Below are 22,688 nucleotides of genomic sequence, written 5' to 3'. Positions count from 1 at the left end.
GCTCGTGTGTCGCAGTGGGCGTCTTCTCTGCCGATGGGGGCAGGACAAACCACTTAGCTAGTTAGAGACTCGCCTGGGAAATTGCTCCATTGGAGGGTAAACAGATATTTTCACCTACCTAAAGGGAAAGCCTAAGAACAGCTCTCACCACCACCAAAAGGATGAGACGGGAAGGATCTAGGCCAGGATCTGGATACCAGCTCCCTGGGAGATGGGGTCAATGGCCCAGGTCACTTCTCTCTGTGGTGGGACAGGTGGCTGACAGAGCAAGCAAGCCCTGGAACCAGACCTGCGCTAGAAGGCCAGCCCCACCTCCCCGACCCTCGGTCTTCTCATCTGTGAGACGGGGCCAGTGTCGTGCAGGTTGCTGAGACGATAAGGCTCACGCCTGGGGCCAGCACCCGGTGGCAGCTAGTGCAGGGTGGCGCTGCCTGGCCAGCCCTGCCTCCTGGGTCGTTTCCACCTTCCCTCCCTCTTAGCCGGCGCTCGTTTCAGGCCAAGTTCAGCTCTTTGATAGTTGCTGCTGAGAGAGACAGATTCAGCTCTGTTCAGCCAGTTCAGCAAAATGCTGTGCAGCTTCTAGGAGAGGGTGGGTGATGGATGGGCCTCTGGGCCCCCCTTACACCCCAACAGCCATCCGCTAAATGCCACTTCTCCTCCTGCCAGCACTTCATTACAGGCCAGGCGCTGCGCACCACGTCTTGTAAATCACACTGCCCCTGCCATAAGTCAGGCCGTGACGGCTGTGAGCTGCCAGGCCTGACGGAGGCTGCAGAGCGGCCAGCCCTCCGTCATCTTTAGAGCCTCGGGGGGCAGTGGGGCGAGAGGCCCTCTCTGCAGGGCCCCGGCCTCAGGAGGGCAGCTGCGGCTCACCTAGCCGCTGGCCTTGACCGTCTGGTCCAGGAAGTCCCCTCCCTCTGAGGGGTCCCGTCAGCCCGGAGCTCTGGGGGAGGGCTTGGAGGTGACCCCCGGTCTCACCCCCACCCAGCCCGTCTATCGCTTTGTTCCCCAGACCCTGGGAGGCACCAGTGGCGCCTGCCCCAGCCTCACCCAGGGGCGAGCGCAGGTCCGCAGGAGAGAAAGTCGCCCCCCGCCCCCAGGGTCCCTGGGGGATTAGTGGCAACCAGGAATCGCTCCCAGTTCCAGAACCTTCTGCCGCCCTCACTGACACGCCCTCTCCTGCACTCACTGTTGCCCTCGGGCTGGTCGCTCTTTTCCTTGGGGGGTGGCGTGTGGTTTGCCCCACGCACAGGCCCCTGCCGCCCCCTGCCCTGCCCGGAGCATCCCACCCGGGTCATCTGTAAGAACATGCACCCTGGTTCTGCATTAACTCGGCCACGAGCCCAGGACACGCTGTCTTTCCTCCCACTGACAGACGGGGGCACTCAGACACCTAAAGCCAGGTGCCAGGGTCACCCAGCGTGCGTGGGGGGTCCTGGAGGTGACCTTGGGCCTGTGTGATGGCAGAACCCAAGCTCCCAGCCTCCAGCCTCCCCTGAGGACCCAGGCGGCACATCCTGCACCTCATGGGGACCGAGCTAAGCCAGCCAGGGAAACGTCTGCGGCCAGGGCTGGGCGCCCCTCAGCCAGGCCCCCCACGCACCGTCAGGCTCGCCCACCTTCTGCAGGACAGGAGCGATATGGGCCCAGTGGCCAGGGGTCCCGTTCTGCCCTCTGCTGAGTGGCTCTGGCCAACCTACTCTCCTTCCCTGGGCCTTCCTCTCCCCGTCCGCCCACGGAGAAGGCTCCCTGGGCTCCTGGGGGCGAGGGCTGCTAGGGTGCCAGGCCTGGAGAGCCAGGCTGAGCTGTGCCCGTGCAGGCTCTGTGTGGAGACAGCCTGGGAGGTGGGGGTGCCTGGCCTGAGCCGGCCCCAGGATGCCCCGGGGCCACACTGCCCACTGGCCATTAGGCTCATGTGGCTGTTGAAGCGTAATCGTAAATAAATTAAAGTGATGTAAAATAAGGCATCTGGGTTCTCGGTCACAGCAGCCACATTTCAAACGCTCCACAGCCACATGTGGCCAGGGCTCCGGTATGCATTGCTGGGATATCGGCCCGTCCACCAGCATGGAAAGTCCCATCGGGCTGCTCCGCACCAGGGTCAGGCCCCAGACTGATGGGGCGGGAGCCGCCTGCACCCCCTCCCAGATCCCTCCCAGTGGGCCCGGCGGCCCTGATCTGGCTGTCACTGGGCAGAGCAACTGGACCTGCAGGGCTGTGGGCTTGTCCACAGAGGCACGTAGGGCAGGACCAGTCTCCCAGGCCAAGGGAGGTCCTTCCCGCCCCGGGTACGAGCACGAGAAATGCCCAACAGGCCTCCCAAAGCCTGGGGAGGGCCAGGCTCAGGACCCAAACCATCACAGGCTCTCTCAGTCCCTGCCCCCCACCCGCCCCAACCCTGTGATGCTGAAGGTGAAACAGTCCAGGCTTCCTGGGGGCTCCTGCTGCTCTGGGCTCCGCTACAGAGGAAAACAAAGCTTCTCGTTACAGCAAAGAAGCCCCGTTCCGTTCCCCTCTGGCTCTTCCAAAATGTGCTGAAACCCGCCAACGGTATCCCTGGGACACGCACGGTTCTATTTTCTCCCGTCTTTCCAGTATCCCCCCTCCCCCACGCCCACCCAGCCTCACGCGTACATTCCACATTTCCCTGCTTTCTCAGGAGGTTCTTGGATGGAAGGCAGCCCGCCAGGTCCCGTGAATCCCTGGCCAGAGACTATGGTGTTTGTGGCAGACTCCTAATGGGGGGACTTTGGGAGCCTTCAGTGGAAGACGCTAGACCCGATCCTGGGGAGCCCTGCCCCGTTCTGACGTCACAGCTCAGGAGGCCTTTGTGTGGGGACCCTCACCCTCCATCCCCTCCCAGTTGGAGACGAAGGCTTTGCCCTGGCCTTCCATCCTGTCCCTTCTTCCTCTGGAGGCGAGAGGGCCCGACTGCTGGGAGAGGCCTGGGGGGCTCACGGGGCTGGAGGGGGAGCCCAGCGGGGGAGCCAAGGGGCAGCACCCGCAGCTCCAGGTCCCGTGTGCAGGGGGCTAGCGTATTGGCAGCAGGCTCCTTGGGCTATGAGGAGGGACGAAGGATAAAGCTGAGGGGGAGCAAAGGTGGGACCCAGCACCAGCCCACGCTGGGCGTTCTGAGGCCGCTCAGGATTGCCACGCGCCCCTGAGCTCTGGGAGCAGCGAGAAGGCCGCCTGGAAGACCATCCAGCGCCCCTGGAGGAAAGTGGACAGGCCCCTGCCTACCTGACTCTCCTGCTGGCCCCTGTCCAGCAGCCTGAGCAGGATGTTAGGGACCATGCAGGTCCCAGGTCCCTGCACCCAGCAAGGACGTTTGCACCGGTCTGCCGGCACCTGGCCTCTGGTCTCTGCATGGCTGCAAGGATGAGGTGCCAGCTTGCTCAATTCCTAAATGCCTCACACTCACGGGGCTGGCACGGGACCCACTGCCCTCCAGCTGTTAGGAGTGGTGGCAACAGCATTTGGCAAAGGAGAGGCTCTAGGGTCAGACTTGCACGCACCCAGCCCCAGGGCCATGCTCAGGGGTGCCCCACTGGCCACACTGCCTGCTCCTCCCCACGGCCCACCAGATGCCCCACTGCCTCCTGCTCGAGCAGCCAGGCGAGGACCCTGGGAGGAGCGAGCGTCTTGTTCGGGTCCCAGGGCTTCTGCTGGGCAGGCCCTCTCCAAGCTCATGCTGCACGACCCCAGGCCAGACGGCTCAGCGCTCTCCTGTCCATCAGGGACGTGGGTAGGATGTGCTGGCCACCCTAGGCAAGCACTTCGTTCCGTGGCGTGGGGGTGAGCTGAACACTCGGGCCTGTTTGGGCTGGATGGCACCTCTGTGGGGTCCGGGAGGGTCCTCAGCAGGCAGAAGCTCCACCGGGGTGTCCCCAGACTGAGGCAGAGCAGCGAAGCACCCTGCCCGCTGCCCCAAACCCCTTTGCAGACAGGGTGGAGGAAGCCCAGCCAGGCTGACACTGCCCGAGGCACACGGCGGGTCACGCCCACCCCAGGCCCTTTGCACGTGACGGGCTCGCTGTCCACGTCACTCAAGTCTGGCCCTAGAGCCTCTCCTTTGCCAAATGCCATTGCCACCACTCCTAACACCTGGAGGGCAATGGGTCCCAGGCCAGCCCCATGAGTGTGAGGCATCTAGGAACTGAGCAAGCTGGCACCTCATCCTTGCCAGCCATGCAGAGACCAGAGGCCAGGTGCTGGCAGACCATCCCTGCTGGGTGCAGGGACCTGGGACCTGCATGGTCCCTAACAGCCTGCTCAGGCTGCTGGACAGGGGCCAGCAGGAGAGTTGGGTAGGCGGGGGTCTGTCCACTTTCCTCCAGAGGGCACATCGCTGCCCTGGTCCCTGCAAGAGGCTCAGAGCTCCCAGGATGGCTGGCCGCATGCGGGCTGAGTCTGAGGGTCGGTGGCGGGGGGGTGGGGCCCTTCTCCTGTGTCCTGCTAACAGCCACGCTCAGCCCAGCCTGTGCAGAGCTCCAGGTGGTGCTCAGAGCCACGGTGCTCATTCTGCCCAGAAAAACCTTCCAAAATTAAGGCAGCAGAGTGCTTCCGGATTAGGGTGAGGAAGGGCTGGCCTGAGGTCACCAGCTCCGAGGGGAGAGGGCGATACGGTCCAGCCCGAAGCGATGGGGAAGCTTGCTGGGGCTCAGACCTTCCCGAGCGGCTCTTTGGGGTGAGGTGGGTAAGTTGAGGGGGTGCGGCCCATGACCACCTCTCTCACGTCAGTGGCCAGTACTGTTTCCAGAGGGGCCCAGGGTTATTTCTCCCCAGCAGAGGGACAAACACAGGCAGGGAAGGGAGTATGAACACTTCTGTTCCCGCGCTCAGCACCCTGAGAGAGGAGTCGAGGTGGAACCTGGGCAGGACTGCCCCTTGGCTCGAGCCGCCCCCAGGGACGGCTGTGGAATGAATGCTGCACAGGCCCCGTCCGGGGTTCTGGGGCCAAACCACAGGGTCCGGGAAGCAGGCCTGCTCCCCCCCGCTTCTGGCTCCACAGAGTCCTCTCGGGGTCCCCCAGGCCCACCTATGGGCAAGGGCTGCAGGCGCTACTCTGCCTGAGGCTTGAGAAAGACAGGCCCCTGGCCCCCAGGCTGCAGTCTGACGAGGGGACCAGCTCTCTCCCCAAAGGTCATCTGAAGCACAGACGTCTTCCCGTGGCCTTGACTTTATTAGCCTGAGCCGTTTCAACCCAGTCCACAGAGGGCGCTGAGTGGGATGGCGCCTCTGAAACCAACCCCAGGCCCACCAGGACTTTCTGCACCCAGTCACCGCACGCCTTCTTGCCCGCGTCCCCTCGAGCCCCGTCCCCCAGGGGTTGCCTGGGTGCTGGGGCCAGGCACCGCTCCCTGCAGGGAGGATGGGCAGTTCTGAAGGCCCTGGGATGGGGACAGCGGGGTCACCTCATCCCAGGCCCAGGGAGAGTGCCACCCCTGGGGACTGGAAGAGGGGGGGACGAGGCCTAGAGCTGAGTCAGACAGCAAGGACAGAGGCCCCCCGGGCAGGGGGTCCTGACAGGTCCTCACCCGGCAGCACCCCTTCGTCTCTGACATGGTGAGCGAGGGGCCCGGGGGAAACCAGGGCAGGAGAGGGAGCTTCTGCACCTTGTGTGTGGGGGGCCCAGCTGAGACCCTCCCAGCCCTGCTCCTGGAGCCAATTTCAGGGCTAGGAACTCTCTGGGGGCTTCCCCGTGTGAAGACAAGCAGAGCTCGCTTTCTGGATCCACCCCTCCTTCCTGGGACCTGGGAACAGACCATCCTGCCAACTCTGACCTCAGGGACGGTGCCAGTCTGGCGTGCCTGCTCTCCGCCATCACTACTGTGCCCGAGGCAGACAGCACCAATCAATCCCACACGGTCCCCTCTGCCAAACACACCCGCAGCCCTCAAGGCCGCTACGGACAGCCTGCCCGTCAGGGACAGAGCACTGGGTGATGCTCTTTGCTTCCCGCTTTCACGGGGCCTTCTCGAGCGTTTCCTAAGCTCCTCTTCAGAAGCTCTCCAGGGCTACAGGCTGGTCCCTGAGCCCAAGGCACTGCGGGTGGCTTTTATGGGGGGGGTGGGGGTGGACTCGAGAGCCCCCTTCTGTCAGTGACCACAGAACGGGCCTTCTGGGTCTTCTTTCCACCCCCTCTGTCTGCATCTTTGGGGGCCATGGCAAGTAGCACTCGACGAAGGGCAAGGGAGCCCATGTTCCAGCCAGGGTCCGGGTCCTGGCGTCCAGGGCGGCGCGGGTCCCTGGGAATGGGCAGTGTGGGTTGGAGCGGCAGGTTGCTGACCCTCGGGCCAGCTGAGGCCCTGCCGGCGGCCATCAGTAGACCCCCTTCACCCTCTTGTTGTCGGGGTCGAAGGGAGACTTGAGGTGGGCCTGGGCAGCGTGGGTCACCCCCATCCTCTCCAGGGCATAGTCCCCACTCTTCACGAAGTCCAGGGAGACCTGGTGGGCACAGAGGAGGGGCCGCGGTCACTCGGTGCCCTGTGGGAGCCGGGCTCACACAGCCTGCCTCCCGGGACGGGGCCGCCGTCTCACCCTCTCACGCCCCCTACCTCCTCTGAGTCCAGGAACTGCCCTGAGCCCTGAGCATTCGGACTCCGTGTCCCCGGGCCCCTGAGCTGGACCTGAGCCCCCAGGGTCTGGCGGAGCCGAGGTCTGGCACCAGGGAGAACCTGTCCCGCTGGGCAGCAAGCCCTGCCCTGTAACCACTGGTCCCTGGGAGGGCAGGCGACCGGTGGGGGACTTCAGGGGTTTATAAATGACGGTTTGGGCAAAATGCTTAAACATTCCACACGCAGACCAGGCTGCCCCTTCGGCCTCATTGCCGAGCCCCCAAATGAGCCTGTGCACATGTGCCCATACATGTGCTCACATGTGGTATACCTGTGTGTACACCAATGTGTGCACACACAACCGTTTGCACACACACAGGATCTCCAGCTCCAGGGAGCAGAGCGGGTGAGCCCTGCCCAGGGCCCCTTTCTGACCACGAGAAGCCTGGAGCTTCCAAAGTCAGATTTGGTCAGAAAGAAAATATAGAAACAGCCGCCACGTCTGCCTGGGGAAGACAGGGCCCGTCAGTCAGTCCCTTCATTGGCCTCCGGTCCCCCCAGGCCCAGCCCACCCAGAGAGGGAGGCAGGGTGTGGGGGAGAGCCCCAGGGGGGACCAGGGCTCCCCGTGGCAGTGCAGGGGCGGGAGGACTCACCGGCCCGCCGCTGGGGTCTCGGATGTAGCCGTAGGCCAGGGTCTTATTGATGGTGAATCCAAAGTCAGCCCTCCGAACATGGCCCACCACCTGGCCGTTCCTCCAGATGGCCTCCAGCCCGAACATGGGCACTTTCCTGGAAGAAGCAATAGATGGCTGGGAACCCAGAACCCCTGGAGGGGGAACTCCTGCACTTCGCCTGGCTGAGGAGAAAGGACAGAGGCCCCCCAGACCACAGGCTCCACTCCTCAGGGCTGGTCTGCTAGGGGCCCATGTGCCCCTCACCTGGCCCCCAAGGATGCTGGGGCTCAGGCTCCGAGCAGATAAATGGACAGAAAACATCAAAACCAGGACCCGACTTTCATGTTTCTGGAGGCAGGCCCCACGGATTTGGAACTGTCACACAACTTGTTTTAATCTGACGGCTCTCCTTTTCTGACAGTGTGATGTATCATTTACTAAAAGTAATTTTCTGTATTACACATAAAATATGAATGCTCGCCGTAAAATTTTTGAAAACTTAAAATAGGAAACGAGCAGAGGATTAAACTGCAACCACAGAAACACCAGTGCCAAAGTGTTTGGTGTAAACCTTGGCCGGCGTGCCCTCTGCTGCCCGAGTCCTCATGCCCGCGGGCACTGGGCCAGGTGCTGGCGATGAGGTGCCCCCAGGGCTGCAGTACCGCGTGGCCCCGTGGGTCCTGGCGTGGGTGCCAAGGACCATGCCCCATGGGGTGTGGGGCACTGCTGGGCTGGTTACGGTAACCGGAACTGGGGGACCCTTGCACTGAGCCAGAGTCTGAACAGGGTCTGGGTGCCTCCCGGTTCGGAGGCCAGGGGTGACAAGATCTGGGCCCCACGGGGGCAGAGGATGAGGGTGGGGTGGCGGAAGCTTTGCAAACGCATCCTGTCTCCTTCGATCCCGTCCTACGGGGGTGCTGTGTCCACACGAGGAGACAGCCTCAGCGAGGCCCCTGCCCCGCCCAGGCCCCAGGGCAAAGCAGCAGCATCCTGGCTGCCCTTCCTCGGTCCGGGACTGGCCAGGCCGTGGCCCTAGGCGGATTCTGCACCCCAGCGGGGAACCCTGGGGAGGGACGAGCTGGGCTGTGGCCGCTGCTCTCCAAGGCAGCAGGAGCTTTCTGGAGGGCAGGCAGCAGGTGGGCTCGGCGGACCCCTGGCCTGTCGGCACCCCAAACCAGAGCCGAGTGTTCCCCGGGAGGCGGACAAGTAGTCAGGCAGAGGGGCAGCCCGACGGGGTCCCAGGGAGGAGCTAGGAGACGACACGCCCAGCTCCGCTCACTCTGCACCCCCAACCCCGGCAGCCTCAACGCTTCCTTTGAAAGCGCCGAATCTGGGAGAAAGGGCACCGCTGGCATCAGCTGTCGGCCCCAAACCAACGAGACTCAGAGACGCCCGCTGCCCTGGGGACGGCTGCTACCCAGTTCCTCATCACCCCACCCACGTCCTCCAACACCAGACCAGGGCCCTGGGGCCTGTGCAGGCTCAGCTCCCAGCACGTAAGGGCGACGTGCTCAGAGCTGCCGGGGAGGTGGGGTGGGGGAGAGGTGGGGGCGGGGCAGGCGGGGGAGAAGAGATCGGCCCCGCACGGGGCTTCCTTCCACCCTGGCCACGGGCCTGGGTGAGAATCGCTCTGTCCCTGGGCCCCTGTGGTCTCCTCTGTCGATGGGGCTGCTGGCCCCAGCCTGGCCCCTTCCTCCACGGGGGCCCCTCCCGGGCTGTGGGGATGCTCTGACCAGGACACGGGGGGCGATGGCAGCACCCTGACAGGCAGCCAGATCGGGGTCCTCGGCCGGAGCCCCCCGCAAAGCCCACTTGGCTGGGCAGGGCCTTCCCTTTTCAGAACACGTGTTCGGAGGAACTTCCCAGCCGCCCAGTGGTTAGGACTCGCAGCTTTCACTGCCAAGGGCACGAGTTCAGTCCCTAGGTGGGGAACTAAGATCCTGCAAGCCACGTGGTGCAGCCAAAATAAATAAAGTGAAACGAAACCTGTGTTTGCCGAGGGCTGCCCTGCCCGCTCCCTGCTGACCGCCACCAGCCCGCGCCCGGTTTGCCCCCTGCCTGGCCCTGGTGGGATCTGAGTTGCAGCCCCGGCTTCCGAGTCGGGCCTGCTGTGGACCCAGCCCTGCCCCGCAGGTCCCAGTCTCCTCCCTGTCGGGGGCTGTGATGCGCGCTCCGGGAGAGGGTGCCTGGCCTGCGGGGGCAGCGGGAGCCCAGAAGCACCGTCCCACGCGTCTGCACAGCCGCTCCCCACTCCCGGGGGCCCCAGGCCCAGCGGTACTCACTCGTCCACAGTGAAGCCCACCAGGCGCCGGCGGAGGCCCTCGGCCCGCTGCTTCTCCAGGGCCTTGCGCCCCAGGAAGGGGACGGAGGACTTGAGCTTGCAGGTGAAGGCCAAGCCTGCCTCCAGCGGGCTGTCATCAGCCCGGAGGTCGGCGTGCCAGTGCCGGTAGCCTGGAGTGGGGGAGGCCACGGGGTCACTGTCCAGCGGGGGCGGGAACTTCAGAAGATGCCCCGGGGGATGCCCGCCCCCGGTCACACCCTCAGCCTAGACCCTCCATGACCCGGGGTTTCTGGGGGCTGGGAGCATCCTCAGTCACAGGAGGCGCCCTGGCTGAGCCCCGGAGTTAGACCACCCCCAGCAGCATCGCCGCACATCTCTGCCATCAGGCTGGAGGCCCTGGGTAGGGGGCAGTGGGAAGCCAGGCAGCTTGGAGGGCCCCTCTCATGCTCTGATGGTCTTCAGCTCTCTCTGGGAATCTCAGCACTGAATCCAAGTCTGGCTCTGGGCCCCCTCCCCCTGGGAGATACCTGCCCCCGCCCCCCAAGAGTGCTGGGATCTCTGACCGTCCCCAGGCCCTGGTACAAGTGCAACAAAGGGGGTTTGGGGAAACAGTCCGTGTGGGGGGACGGGGCAGCCACGCTGTGGCTCAGCGCCCCCACTGTGGTCCAGGCCCCACACACACCTTTCTCGATGCTCAGTGAGTCGATGGCCCGGTAGCCGGCATTGACGAGGCCGTGCTTGGCCCCCGCGGTCATCAGGGCCTGGTACACGGGCAGGCAGGACGGCCTCGGGGCGTGCAGCTCCCAGCCCAGCTCCCCCACAAAGGACAGCCTCACAGCCCGGACCTGGGGACGAGGCACAGCTCAGACCTGGCCCAGCTACCACCGATGGGTGGACACTTCCTACCGCCACCACTAAGAGCCAGGCCTGGGCCCAGGCCACAGGTCGCCAAGAAATGGGGCCTGCCAGTGAGAGTCCTAAGGAGTGCTCTGGAAATCTTTGAAATTAAGAGATGTTGTCGTTGGGAGTGGAAGTGGACATGTGGTTCCCAGGCCACAGCTCGTCTCCTAAATGACTATAGGAGTGTCCTGGGGCCTCGGTAGCCAGGGGAAGAGGACCACGGAAGTGAGCTCTCTGCCAGGTCTAAGGCCCGAAGTCCAAAACCAGGGTGTGGGCAGGGCTGTGCTTCCTCTGGAGGCTCTGGGGCAGGTCCCTCCTGCCCCTTCCGTCTCCTGGCGGTCCAGGCTCTGCTGACATGGATGCGTCACGCTGGCCTTGGCAGGTCCCTCCTGCCCCTTCCGTCTCCTGGCGGTCCAGGCTCTGCTGACATGGGTGCGTCACGCTGGCCTTGGCCTCCGTCTCCTCCGTGTCTGTATCTCCCTGTCTCTCATCAGGACACTGGCTGCTGGGCGGAGCCCCCCTACCAGGGTGCTCTCATCCCGGGATCCTCACGGGCATCGAATCAGCAAAGCCCCTGATTCCAAGGTCCCGTTCCCAGCCCAGGGGTGATGTCTTTTTAGGGGGCCACCGTTCAATCACTGCGGTGACCTTGGGCAAGACTCTTGGCCTCTCTTTGGCCTCTAAATGTGGTCGGGAGCCTGGCTTTGTCCGGCTTAGGAAGCTCTGAGGGGCTGTCCTCGAGTAAGGATGGGGAGTCAGCCACACAACTCATGAGTCGCGGCGGCTGCGCTTAGCACATTCAAGGGCAGCGGGAGGGGGCAGCTGGGCATCAGGCGAGTGTCCTGGTCACCCCCAACCCCGGCGGGCCTCGGCCAAGAGCTAGGATCTGAAGACAGACACAGCCTCTGCCCCCCAGGCCTTGAGTCTTGGAAGGACACAGCCAGATGCCCAAGCAGGCCCCAGGGCAGGCAGGTGGAAGGACCCTGAGGCAGGCATAGGCCAAGCTGGGATCTTGTGCAGGGTTTGCTGTCATGGACAGGCCTTCCAGACAAGCAGCAGAGTGGTGCAAAACCACGGAGCAGGAGCGGCTGTGGGTGTTGTCGGGGGCAGGGGGCAGGCAAGAAGGCTGGCGGCTGAGGCCGGGAGGGCCTCGCCAACCGGCTGCCAACGCTGGGCCACAAAAGCACTGCCCAGCGCTGAGCTCACAGGCCAGGAAAGGGACCGTGGGCCCCCAAACCCCACAGAAGGGATGGTGCTGTTCATGGAGCACCCCCAGGCCTGCTTTTTGTAGACATCACTGCAAAAACTTTCTAGGGGATGATGCGGAAACAGGGGCTCCAGAGACAGCCCACCGGCCGCGCACACACAGTGCTGACGCGGGGACAGCTGGTCTCCGGGCAAGCGTGTCCGTCAGCCTGTGTCCCGCGCCAGCAGCCATGTGGAGGCCACGAGCAGGACAGGTGACGCCTGGCCCAGCAGCCTGGCTTTTCCTGCCTGGCTGGTTGGGGCCAGGTCGCTTGCACACCCAGCTCCTGGCGTCTGCTTCCAGCCTGCAGGCAAACCCTTGAACGCCCAGTGTCTCCGTGTGCGGGGCCGGGCACGGCCCTGTCCAGGTCACAGAAGGGACAGGGAGGCCACAGCAGGCCTCAGCGCTCCCGGAGGCAGAGGACCCGATCCCATCACTGCTCTGAGCCTGAGGGGCTGCCCGGGACAGCTCCCGCAGCGATAAGGTCAGCGGACGGAGAGCCGGCCCACTCTCCCGAATGACTTGAAATCACAGCCGCTGGGAGGGCTGGATTCAGAAAGCTTTTGAAAGGCACACATTTGCTCTGAGCTGCCATTTGCCCGGGGCCTCTCAAAAAACTCAGAATTGACACAGAAAACATACTGTTGACGTTTCCCTGCTCCCCTGGTGCAAGCCGTGGGCCCCTGACAAAGACTGCCTTGTCAACGGGGTTCTAATTTTAGGCAGACCACGGAGGAGCTTGGGGCTCAAAGCCAATCTCATTTCAAACGGGAAAAAAATAAATTTCAAAGCTCACCCATCAATGGGCCCAGGACTGCGGGTCTTGTCAGACACACTCCCTCCCCCAGTTAAGCCAGGCTCTCGAGTGAATTCAGGGGTGGGATGGAGCGACCTGGGCCCTTCCCCAGCTCCCAGGAATCAAACGAGGCTGAGAGGCTGGCCAGCGTGCTCTCCATTACAGCCCTGTGGGCAAGCCCGGCATGCAGGGGGCTGAATAAATACTTCCCGGACGGAGTGGGGAGACAGGTGCAGAGGGCCAAAGCTCTGCTTCCCGGCAAAGCGAGGGGAAGGGCTTGGGGATTCCTAGTGACTTTCTAAGTCGCCAGCATCACTGGCTCTCGAGACACCTTGCACTTTTCTCCACTGAAGCCGTGGATTTAGGCGAGCCCTGGGGTCTTCTGAGAGGGGACGCATATTGAAGGGACAGGCTGAGAATGAGTGCATCTGGAACTTGGGCTCAGAATCAGCCTGACCCACGGGTGGGCCTCCTCCAGCCTCCATGCCCACGTCTGATAAACGGGGGTGAGCATCAGGCTCATGGAAGGCAGGTGCCTGGTACTGTGGTCTGCCAGTCAGCATCAGCTTGGACCAGCTTCAAAAGTGAGCCCCAAACTGAGGCAAACCCTCTGCAAAATAGCCCCGCCCTGCTCTGGGAACCATGGGCAGTGGGCTGGGCCACAGAGATGCAGAAGGTCATAAGGAAAGGCCTTAAACCAGGTTTTGTTTAAACCCTTTTATGACCCCAGGACTCCCCTGATAGTGTTAAAACCAACGAACCAAGTCAGCAAGGTTGCAGGGTACCACATCAACACTCAAAAGTCAGCTGCATTTCTATACTCTAACAATAGACCATCTGAAAAGGAAATTAGAAAAAATTCCATTTACAGTCACACCAAAAAGAATAAAATACTTAGGAATAAACCTAACCACGGAGGTGGAAGACTTGCGTGCTGAGAACTGCAAAGCACTGCCAAGAGAAACGAAGGAGACAAATGGAAAGACAACTCTTTTGTTTGTGGACTGGAAGACTGAATATCACCAAGATACCGATATTACCCAAAGAGATCTACAGATTCAATACACTCTCTGTCAAAATCCTAGTGGCTTTTTTTTTTTTTGCAGAAATAGAAAATTTCACCCTAACAGTTACACGGGTGACCTCGAATAGCCAAACAATCTTGGAAAAGAACACGGCAAAAGACTCACTTCCTCATTTCAAAACTCATCACAAAGCTGCCACAATCGAAACAGTGCGCTGCTGCCATAAAATCAAACGGACAAATGGAATAGAGACGAGAGCCCAGACATAAACCCTCAGGAAACGCCTAGTGACCTTGAACAAGGGGCCCAAGGCCGCTGGGCCTTCCCCGGCAGCTCAGCAGTAAAGAGTCTGCCTGCCAATGCAGGAAACGCAAGTTCACTCCCTGAGTGGGCAAGATCCCCTGGAGGAAGAAATGGCAACCCACTCCACTATTCTTGCCTGGGAAAATCCCACGGATATTGGAGCCTGGCAGGCTGCAGTCCATGGGGCCGCAGAGAGTCGGACACGACTGAGCGTGCACACACGCACACACGCCGTGACTATTCCACCGGGAAAGGACAACGATCGGCACACTGAGCCTTCTCATATACCATGCACAGGACATACACGCCCGAACTCAGACCGAATCAGAGCCCAGATGCGAGCCCGCAGACAACACAAAGGCGAGCTTCGTGACTCTGGACTCGGCAGTGATTCCCAGATAAGATACCAGAGGCAAAGGAACAAAGAGCACAAAGAGCTAAATGGCACTCCAGCAAATCTAAAAACCTCTGTGCTTCAAAGGATACAGCCACCAGTGAAAAGTGGTGGCTGTGGCCACCAGTGAAAACCTACAGAATGGGAGAAAACATTCGAAAGTCATGTGTCTGATGAGGGGTTAACATCCAGAATATATAAAGAACATCTACAATTCAACAACAACAAAACAACCCGATTAAGAAATGAGTTAAGAACTTGACATTTTACCAAAAATCTACGAATGGCCAACAAGCATATGAAAAGATGGTCAGTGTCGCTAAACAGTAGAGAAACGTCAATCAAAACCACAATGAGATACGACTTCTAAGCCATCAGCATTTCAAAGAAAACAGAAAATAATCAGAGCTGGCAGGAATATGAAGGAATTGGAACCCTTGGGCGCAGTTGGGGGAATGCAAAATGGTGCAACTGTTAGGAGAAACAGTATGGTGATTCCTCGAAAAACTAAAAATAGAACTACCATATGTCCAGCATCCCACGTCTGGGTGTATATGCAAAAGAACTGAAGGGTGGAACAAGGAGCTGCTCTGGTCTTGTACCTCCCGGGCAGCAGCAGCCAATAAGCAGCTGGAGCAGGGCCTTGTGTGAGGTCCTGCTGGGAGCAAGGTCCTTCTCTGCTTGGCTCAGCTCAGGGACCACTCAGGAATCACCAGGGCTTGGCCAGGGCCCATCTTTCCAGCGGCCGGCGTGGTTCTGCTGGGTGACCCACAGAGGAAGGAACCGCTTCTAAAGCTAGCAGGAGCCCCCTGCGAGGCGCAGAGTCCTGGGCTGGGGGACAGAGATGCAATGGGACCGCTCGATGAAAAGGGACCGCTCAATGCTGGGGGTGGGGAGGCAAACCCGTCAAGCCCCAAACATCTGCGTGAGCAGCTCTCCTGCTGTGCGGCTCTTCTCCAGTCTGAATTTGCTCAGAGACCTTCTCCTCACTGGAAGGACTGATGTTGAAGCTGAAGCTCCAGTACTTCGGCCACCTGACACGAAGAGCCGACTCACTGGAAAAGACCCTGAGGCTGGGAAAGCTTGAAGGCCAAAGGAGAAGAGGGTGGCAGAGGATGAGATGATTAGATAGCATCACGGATGTAATGGACATGCATTTGAGAAAACTCCAGGAGTTAGTAAAGGACAGGGGAGCCTGGCATGCTGCAGTCCATGGAGACGCAGAGTCGGACACGACTTAGTGACTGAGCAACAACAAGCCCTCCTTTAGGGAGATTCTGTGTTTCAGACCCCTCCACCCAGGGCCTGCGAAGCCCTGGAGGGAGTTAACGTGGGATGCTACGGGTCTCGTCTGGTGAGAGAAGATTCTCCCCGCTGCCCGTCACCCGCTTCATTCTAGGCGGCACCTGCGGTGTCAGCAAGGCGCGGTGAGGGAGCGCTCTCCCCACGCGGACAGAGCTGTGTCTGCATCAGCCTCGGCTGCAGCAGGCTTAAAGCTTATCTGCCTTGTAAGGACAAGGTTGGAATCCAGAACACGGGAATCAGATGCCTCTGAGCCCCCCAGTCCCCGGGCTCTGCACACAGTGGGTGGTCAGTAACGTCCGTCATTCCACACGGGGTCACCTGCCCCAGACAAAGGTGGCAAACCCAGCAAGACGAAGCTTCTAGCCACGCTTTCCACAAACGCCTGTGTTCCAGCATCCCCAGGGGCCCCCGCATCACCCCAGGATCTGGACCCTCCTCAGTCCTCCTCAGGGTGGGATTCACACCTGACACAGGGCAGTAAGGGCCAGCCGCCCCTCCCAGAGCAGGCACCCTGGTGGCTGGGAGCGTGGGCTGGGTGCCACGTACCTACAAGGTTTAAATCTGAGTCACAAACGTCGCATCCCCGTTGACTGACATCCCTCTGAGTCTGCTTCTGCAAATCCTGGTGGGAATAGGGTTCACAGAGCCTTGGGCGCAGTCAACAAAACTGTCAGTCCAGGGCCCCTGGCTGCCTGGCAAGGCGGGTGCTGCTGGCACGTGCATTTTACAGATGAGGAAGCTGGAGCTCAGGGAGGTCAGGCCATCTGCCCGAGGCCCCGTGATGTTTTGGAAGATGCTTGACAACCAGCTCTCAGGAGGCAGGGGTTGTTTTGCAGCATTTACGCCTTTCTGCGGGGTGAACAGTCCTACCATGGTTGATTTCAAGCTGCCAGTAGTTTAGCCATCACCTGCCAATTTTCCTCCAGCTTTAGCCATCAGCTCTCACGAGCTGGAAGGAGCACTTTCCAGCACGCTCAGAGGACTCACAGCCAGTAAGTCAGAGCAGGCACTCCACGCCGTAAGCTCTCCACACTCCCTCCCTACCCTCGACTGACTCACTGGATTATTTTGGGGGCAATGAATACACTCAGGTTTCAGCAAGATGGATTTGGGGGCTTCCTGAAATTCCTGCCAGCTCTCCATGGGGAGGCACGGGAATGGAGGGGGTGTTATGAGGAGGTGGTGCTGGGTCCCCATCCTGGCTTGGATCAAAGGCCACATGGGCGCCCCAGGCAGGACAGTCCACGTGGCTCCCGTGGGATGGGTGCTCTGGCCACGGGCGACATCAGAACCAGCCTGGGGCCGCCTCTCTGGACAGACACCATGAGAGGGCTTGAGCAGATGTGTCCACAGACACCAGGCACAAGCCAGCGTGTCCAACTGTCTCAAATCACATTAGCTCATGGGTGTTTCACATGCTTCCGGGGAGTTTGGTTGTATAACAGCACCCCTGACTCACCAGGCACGTCATCCAAACTTAGTCATCCCTTTAAATAAATGAGGATCCTAGGGGCCCCCAAGGCAAGGGATAGACAGGGGTCTGAGCACGTGCAGCCTTCTGCAGGGGCCTGGGGCCCCGAACCCACACACAAGTGAGGAATTCAGCTGGCAGTAAGGCTTAAAGGAGCTTCATTTTCAAATCCTCTGAACAACCCAAGACACTCTTGACTCCAAAAACATCCTTCTACATCAGTGTGCAATTTCTCCCTGCAGTCTGGTCCAGATGGCTGCGTGCAGGCATGCTGGTGGTTCTGGTGAAGGTGGTTCTGGTGATGGTGGTGGTGGTGATGGTGATGGTGGTGATGGTGGTGGTGGTGATGGCGGTGGTGGTGATGGTGGCGGTGGTTTTGGTGGTGATGGTTTTGGTGATGGTGATGATGGTGATGGTGGTGATGGTTTTGGTGATGGTGATGATGGTGATGGTGGTGATGGTTTTGGTGATGGTGGTGGTGATGGTGGTGGTGGTTTTGGTGGTGATGGTTTTGGTGATGGTGGTGGTGATGGTGGTGATGGTTTTGGTGATGACGGTGGTGATGGTTTTGGTGATGGTGGTGGTGATGGTGGTGATGGTTTTGGTGATGGTGGTGATGGTTTTGGTGATGGTGATGATGGTGATGGTGGTGGTGGTGATGGTGATGGTGGTGATGGTGGTGGTGATGGTGGTGATGGTTTTGGTGATGGTGATGATGGTGATGGTGGTGGTGGTGATGGTGGTGGTGATGGTGGTGATGGTTTTGGTGATGGTGATGATGGTGGTGGTGGTGATGGTGGTGGTGATGGTGGTGATGGTGGTGGTGATGGTTTTGGTGATGGTGATGATGGTGATGGTGGTGATGGTTTTGGTGATGGTGGTGGTGATGGTGGTGATGGTGATGATGGTGATGATGGTGATGGTGGTGGTGATGGTGATGGTGGTGATGGTGGTGGTGATGGTTTTGGTGATGGTGGTGGTGATGGTGGTGATGGTTTTGGTGATGGTGATGATGGTGATGGTGGTGGTGGTGATGGTGGTGGTGGTGATGGTGATGGTGATGGTGATGATGGTGATGGTGATGGTGGTGATGGTGGTGGTGATGGTGGTGATGGTTTTGGTGATGGTGATGATGGTGGTGGTGGTGATGGTGGTGGTGATGGTGGTGGTGATAGGGTATAGTGACTGGAAACCAATTTTCCGAGAATAATAAGAAGTAAAAGGTGTGGTACTTCCCTGGTGGTCCAGTAGTTAAAAATCCGCTTGCCAATTCAGGGGGCACGGGTTCATCCCCTGTCCAGGAGGATTCCACATGCCGCAGAGCAGCAAAGCCTGTGCGCCTCAGAGCCTGTGCTCCAGCACGAGCAGCCACTGCAGTGACGGCATCCCGCAACTAGAGAGGCGCCCCTGCTCATTGCAGCTAGAGAAAGCCTGCACTCAGCAACGAAGACCCAGCACAGACAATAACTAAATAGATGCATCTTTTAAAAAAAAGCTGTGACGCTCCGATCACACTTCACAAACTTGGCCATCTCTGAGGATCAGCAGGTGAACAGGAAGGGGCACCCCCAGAAAGACCCCACCTGCACCTACAGACGGGCAGGGACTGAGGGTCGGATATCCCTGCAAAGAAAGGTTCTGCCCTGGAGGAGCCTCCAGAATCTCTGAAACATGCTCGTTCCAGCCACACCCTGTCCTTACAGTTTGACGGCAAAAAGCTGTCACTGTCCCCCCGAGATAGCCTTGCGTAGTGGCCTTGGCCACCACGTCTTTCTCGACTACACACACCCCTGTCTCTCCAGGGCTGTGGTGAATTTGCACGAGTTGTGCAAAGCAACTTTTCAGGCAACGGCTAAAACCCAGTTGGCAACCCAGGCTCCGTGAAGGTGCGGGCCTCCCGCCTCTGCACGAGGCGCGCAGGGGGCAGAACAGTCCACCCTGGACTAATGGAATCTGAACAGTGAGATGCACACAGTCAGGAAAAGAAATGCGATTTCCTTTTGACCCAAAATTAATTTTCAGAAGAAAATTGCTTTATCACGTGGCCTCAAGATGAGCCTGTAGCCCAGCACCTGCTGCTTTCCGAGGGGCCCCCGTCCTCGGCTGAGGACACTGTGTCTTCCCTGAGAACAGGGCCGGGAGCGGACCTACACTGGAAACCTCGCTGGCCTTGAGGACATCTGGTCAGCTGGCAGCCGAGGGGACAGCTCCCGCCCCGTTCTTCTGACAGGAATGCGAGGATCTTGGAAGCCTGGGGCCCATCCAAGCATCTCAGAATTGCTGCAAAACAACGGCCCCGCTCTGCTTAGGACACTGCGACTGACGGCACTGCTCAGCCTCGGTGGCCCACCCGCGCGGCTGCCGTGACGGTGGGTCTTCACGGGCAGCAGCGGGGTCCCGCTCACCCACCCTTGGCGGGATCTGTGGTTCTGGGCTCTGACCCCCATCGTCCCGCATGTCCCTTGTGACCTGGAGGTCTGGCCGATGACTCAGACACACACATTCCTCTCCCGCAGCTGGTTGGCTGGTGACCAATTATCTCCCATAAAGACTTGGCCCTGAACTCCAGCCCCAGCATCTCAACACTGATGGAACTGGTGTCAACACATGTTGATATTATTTAGGAGAACATGAAATTCCCCCTGGATCCAGAGTGCTCAGGACGTCTGGACAGACTTCCAGGACGGCTCAAAAATGCTGACGGCCATTGTCTAGACACTGTGTGACAGATGGGGAAACTGACCCCAGAAGGGGGTCCCGGGGTAGGGTCAGCAGCCAGCCCAGCTCCTGCAGCCTGCGTCCTGCTGGGCGCCCTCGTGCAAGCGGTGGACGGGGAGGCCTTCACGCTGCCCGCTGGGACCATCTGGGAACTTGTGGCCCCGGCCACTGTGAGGTCATAACATCGACACTGCGGAGTCAGAGCCCCACCAGCGGGGCCGCAGGGGGAGGTGCAGTCACCAAGGCAAGACTGGAATCCCCCCGTACACGTGCTCCCAGGACCCCCTCACTGCATGTCGGCTTGCGGTAGGTGCTGCGACCTCTCTCCACCCAGGTCTCAGGGCCAGTGCAGGCTGTGCTGGGGCTGCAGCATCCTTCCCGCCCCCAAGCCCAGCCAGGCTGTGAGCTCAACGAGCCCCTGATGTGGTAGGCTCCCAGCCAACATGCCCAGGACTAACTGCAGGGGCAGCTGCGGCTCAGCACTGGGAGAGACCCGGAGGTTTAGAAGGGAATGCCAGAGCTCAGCTGGGCTTGCATGCCGGCCGAGTGTGAGCTGGTGGGCTGGCGCACCTGGGTAGTGCCTGCCCCTCCCCCAAAGGGGAGGCAGCGAGTCCTGCAGAGCTGCTGTGCGGCCGGAGGGCTGGGGCCGTGGCCCTGGGGCACCTCTGCTTCTGGGCCCTGGCTCTGAGCCACGTGTCCAAGGCCAATAACCAAAGTCCTAACAGGCCCGCCGTCACAGGGAGCCCGTCACAGAGCAATGCCAAGGCGAAGAAGTGGCCTGACCAAGTGTCCTGCGTACGGTGCTGGAGTGGGTAACGCAGTATTTCAACCTCAGGCGGTATTTCAAGGAACAAGAAACCCATCCCAGCAATGTCCTGAGAGAAGCCGAGTGCACGAACTGTGTACAGTTTACGGGATGATCCTGCTTCTGTTTTAGAATTTACAGGCAGAGATCAGGGACAGAAGGCGGAAGGAAACACTGGTCACCTCGGGCTTTCTCTCCGGTGGAACTGGAGGGGTTTTCGTTAACTTGCTCTTGTCTTACAAATGTTCCCAGTATTTACAGCGAAACACTGACGCCCATCAACTCTTCAGCCAGACTCTGTGGCCGGCGAGAAAGGGCAGGCTCAGCGAGGTCAAGGGCGGCGCCCAAGGGGGTCCCGCCAGGATGAGCTCTGCACCCCGGCCCTGCACAGCAGCTGGAAACAGAGGCGAGCAACGCGGTGCTTGCCACAGAACCGCTGAGCCAGCTGAGGGGGGCAGTGGGGAGAAGCAGCCTGCGACCTTCCTGCGCCCCACCTCTGCCCCCGAGCACCCCGTGGCCCCCACCTTGTGCCTGTCATCCCGGGCCGGGCTTCACCCTGCAGTCTGGCCTCTGCTTCTCCTGGCCCGTGCCCTGGCCAAACCCGGGTCCCAGGCCCCAGAGGCCAAGGTGCAGCCAGACAGCCATGGGCCAGGCCTGGGGAGGCAGCGGGGCCAGGGAGGGCCGCCCCCGGCCCCCAGGATGGGTGTGGGGAGGCAGCTGGAGCCCGTTGTCCCAGCCCAAGTCCCCAGCGCCTCCCTGGAGTGGCCCTCGGCTGGAGGGGCGGCCTTCCCATCTGCTCTTCTCCCACACGAACCCCCAAACCACACACAGGCTGAGCCACGCTAGCTGCCCTCCGCCCCACATCACAAGTCAGAACCCCTACTCCTGACTGGAGGGCACTGCACAGACCACCCCCTCGGGGGTGCCGAGAGGGCCCAAGCTGCCCTCAGGCAGGCCAGCGGCCACAGTGGCCTGGGTGGAGCTGTGCTGTGCTCTCAAGACGCACACCCTCTCTGGTCCTGGCAGGCAGCGCTGCGCCAAGGAGGCAGGAAGCGAGCGAGACAGACACAGCCCCGCTTCCTGCCCCAGCGCGGCCTCCAAGAGCGCAGGCAGAGCAGAGCCGCCTTTATCTGCCTCCTCCTGGCAGCCTCCTTGCTGACGTCAGCGAGACACTGTTTACTTGCTAACAGGACCAGACTGCGTGACCTCCCGCCCCTCTGCAGGCCAGGATCTGGAACCTTCCTCGGCGCCTCCCCAGATGAACACAAGGAGAGTAAAAGTGGGGGTGCCCTCAAATCCGGCTGTCTGTCCACCCCTCCCTCCTCACAGCCTTGTCTGTGTTACTGACACATAGTCACGAGGTTTTTTATGTTCCGTTAGCTGGGGGGCCTGGGCAGTCCATCCGACTCCTCTGAGCTCAGGTTGGGAAAGCACCTGCCCTGGCAGTAACGTTTCCTACATCGGGAACTGCTGGAAGACCTTGTTCAACGCACGTGGCCACGACCACCTCCAGGGTGCCTGCACGCCTGCTAACTGGGCGGTCACGGGGCAGTGCGGCCCCCCACGGGGCTCCTGCCCTGGGAACCTGTGGTCATGCCTGGGCATGCTTTGGGTTGTCACATCTGGGGTGCTCCTGGCGTCCAGGGGCTGCAGGCCAGGCCTGCTGTTTCACATGCTGCTAAGCCCCTCGCCCCGAATATCTGCTCCACAGCATCGTTGATCGCGCAGGGCTCAGAAGCCCTGATAGAACCTTCCACGCTGCCAGGAGGATGAAGCCGGAGCCGTGCGAGCCCTTGGCTGACAGCGGCTGATGTTACTTTGACCGCCTGCTCCTCACCTCGGCCCCAAGAAGTCAGAGTGGAAATCATGACACTTATTTTCCAAAAAGGAAACCAAAGCCCTAGAGCAGGACGCGCTGACCAGAGCTGGACCTGGGGCCTGGCCCAGGGGCTCAGAGGGCGGCGGGTCCGCTGGAGCCGCCCACAGTCTCAGAAGCTTCCGGCCCCGGGACCCGACTTTCTGGGCTGGTTGACGGGCAAGGGTGCTGCCCAGGGGCCTGGCAGGGCACCCCGAGCAGTCCCTGCCCCCTCCCATGGTGCCAGGGGAGGGGGGACAGTCCAGGAAGACCTGGACATGCTCAGCACACGCAGGCCTTGGGAACAGCAGAAATGACTGCTGTCTGCAGCCCCGAGCCCTGCAAGAAGGCGCAGGA

At 60.8% G+C, this 22,688-nt stretch overlaps 1 protein-coding gene across 10 annotated transcripts in view; it reads right to left on the bottom strand.

The window, feature by feature from the left end:
• Positions 1 to 5,163: 5,163 nt before the first annotated feature.
• Positions 5,164 to 22,688, bottom strand: part of SARDH (sarcosine dehydrogenase) — a 60,459-nt gene continuing 42,934 nt past the window's right edge. For 7 of the 10 annotated variants that reach the window (XM_086324198.1, XM_086324202.1, XM_086324199.1 and 4 more), the window contains 4 exons: positions 10,196 to 10,358; positions 9,515 to 9,683; positions 7,212 to 7,347; positions 5,164 to 6,447 (listed from right to left, as the gene is read on the bottom strand). In XM_086324198.1, the coding sequence (XP_086180324.1) occupies positions 6,322 to 6,447; positions 7,212 to 7,347; positions 9,515 to 9,683; positions 10,196 to 10,358 (594 nt within the window). In that variant the 3' untranslated portion in view covers positions 5,164 to 6,321. Of the gene's footprint in view, positions 6,448 to 7,211; positions 7,348 to 9,514; positions 9,684 to 10,195; positions 10,359 to 19,104; positions 19,234 to 22,688 lie in introns of those variants that run through there. The other 3 variants (XR_015136077.1, XR_015136078.1, XM_086324205.1) reach the window with 3 other exon arrangements.

The sequence above is a fragment of the Bos grunniens genome, chromosome 11, assembly GCF_055505025.1.
Source record: "Bos grunniens cultivar Pamir isolate PY7600 chromosome 11, Bosgru_T2T1.0, whole genome shotgun sequence".
NCBI lineage: Eukaryota > Metazoa > Chordata > Mammalia > Artiodactyla > Bovidae > Bos > Bos grunniens.
This window is presented reverse-complemented; position numbering and strand designations above follow the sequence as displayed.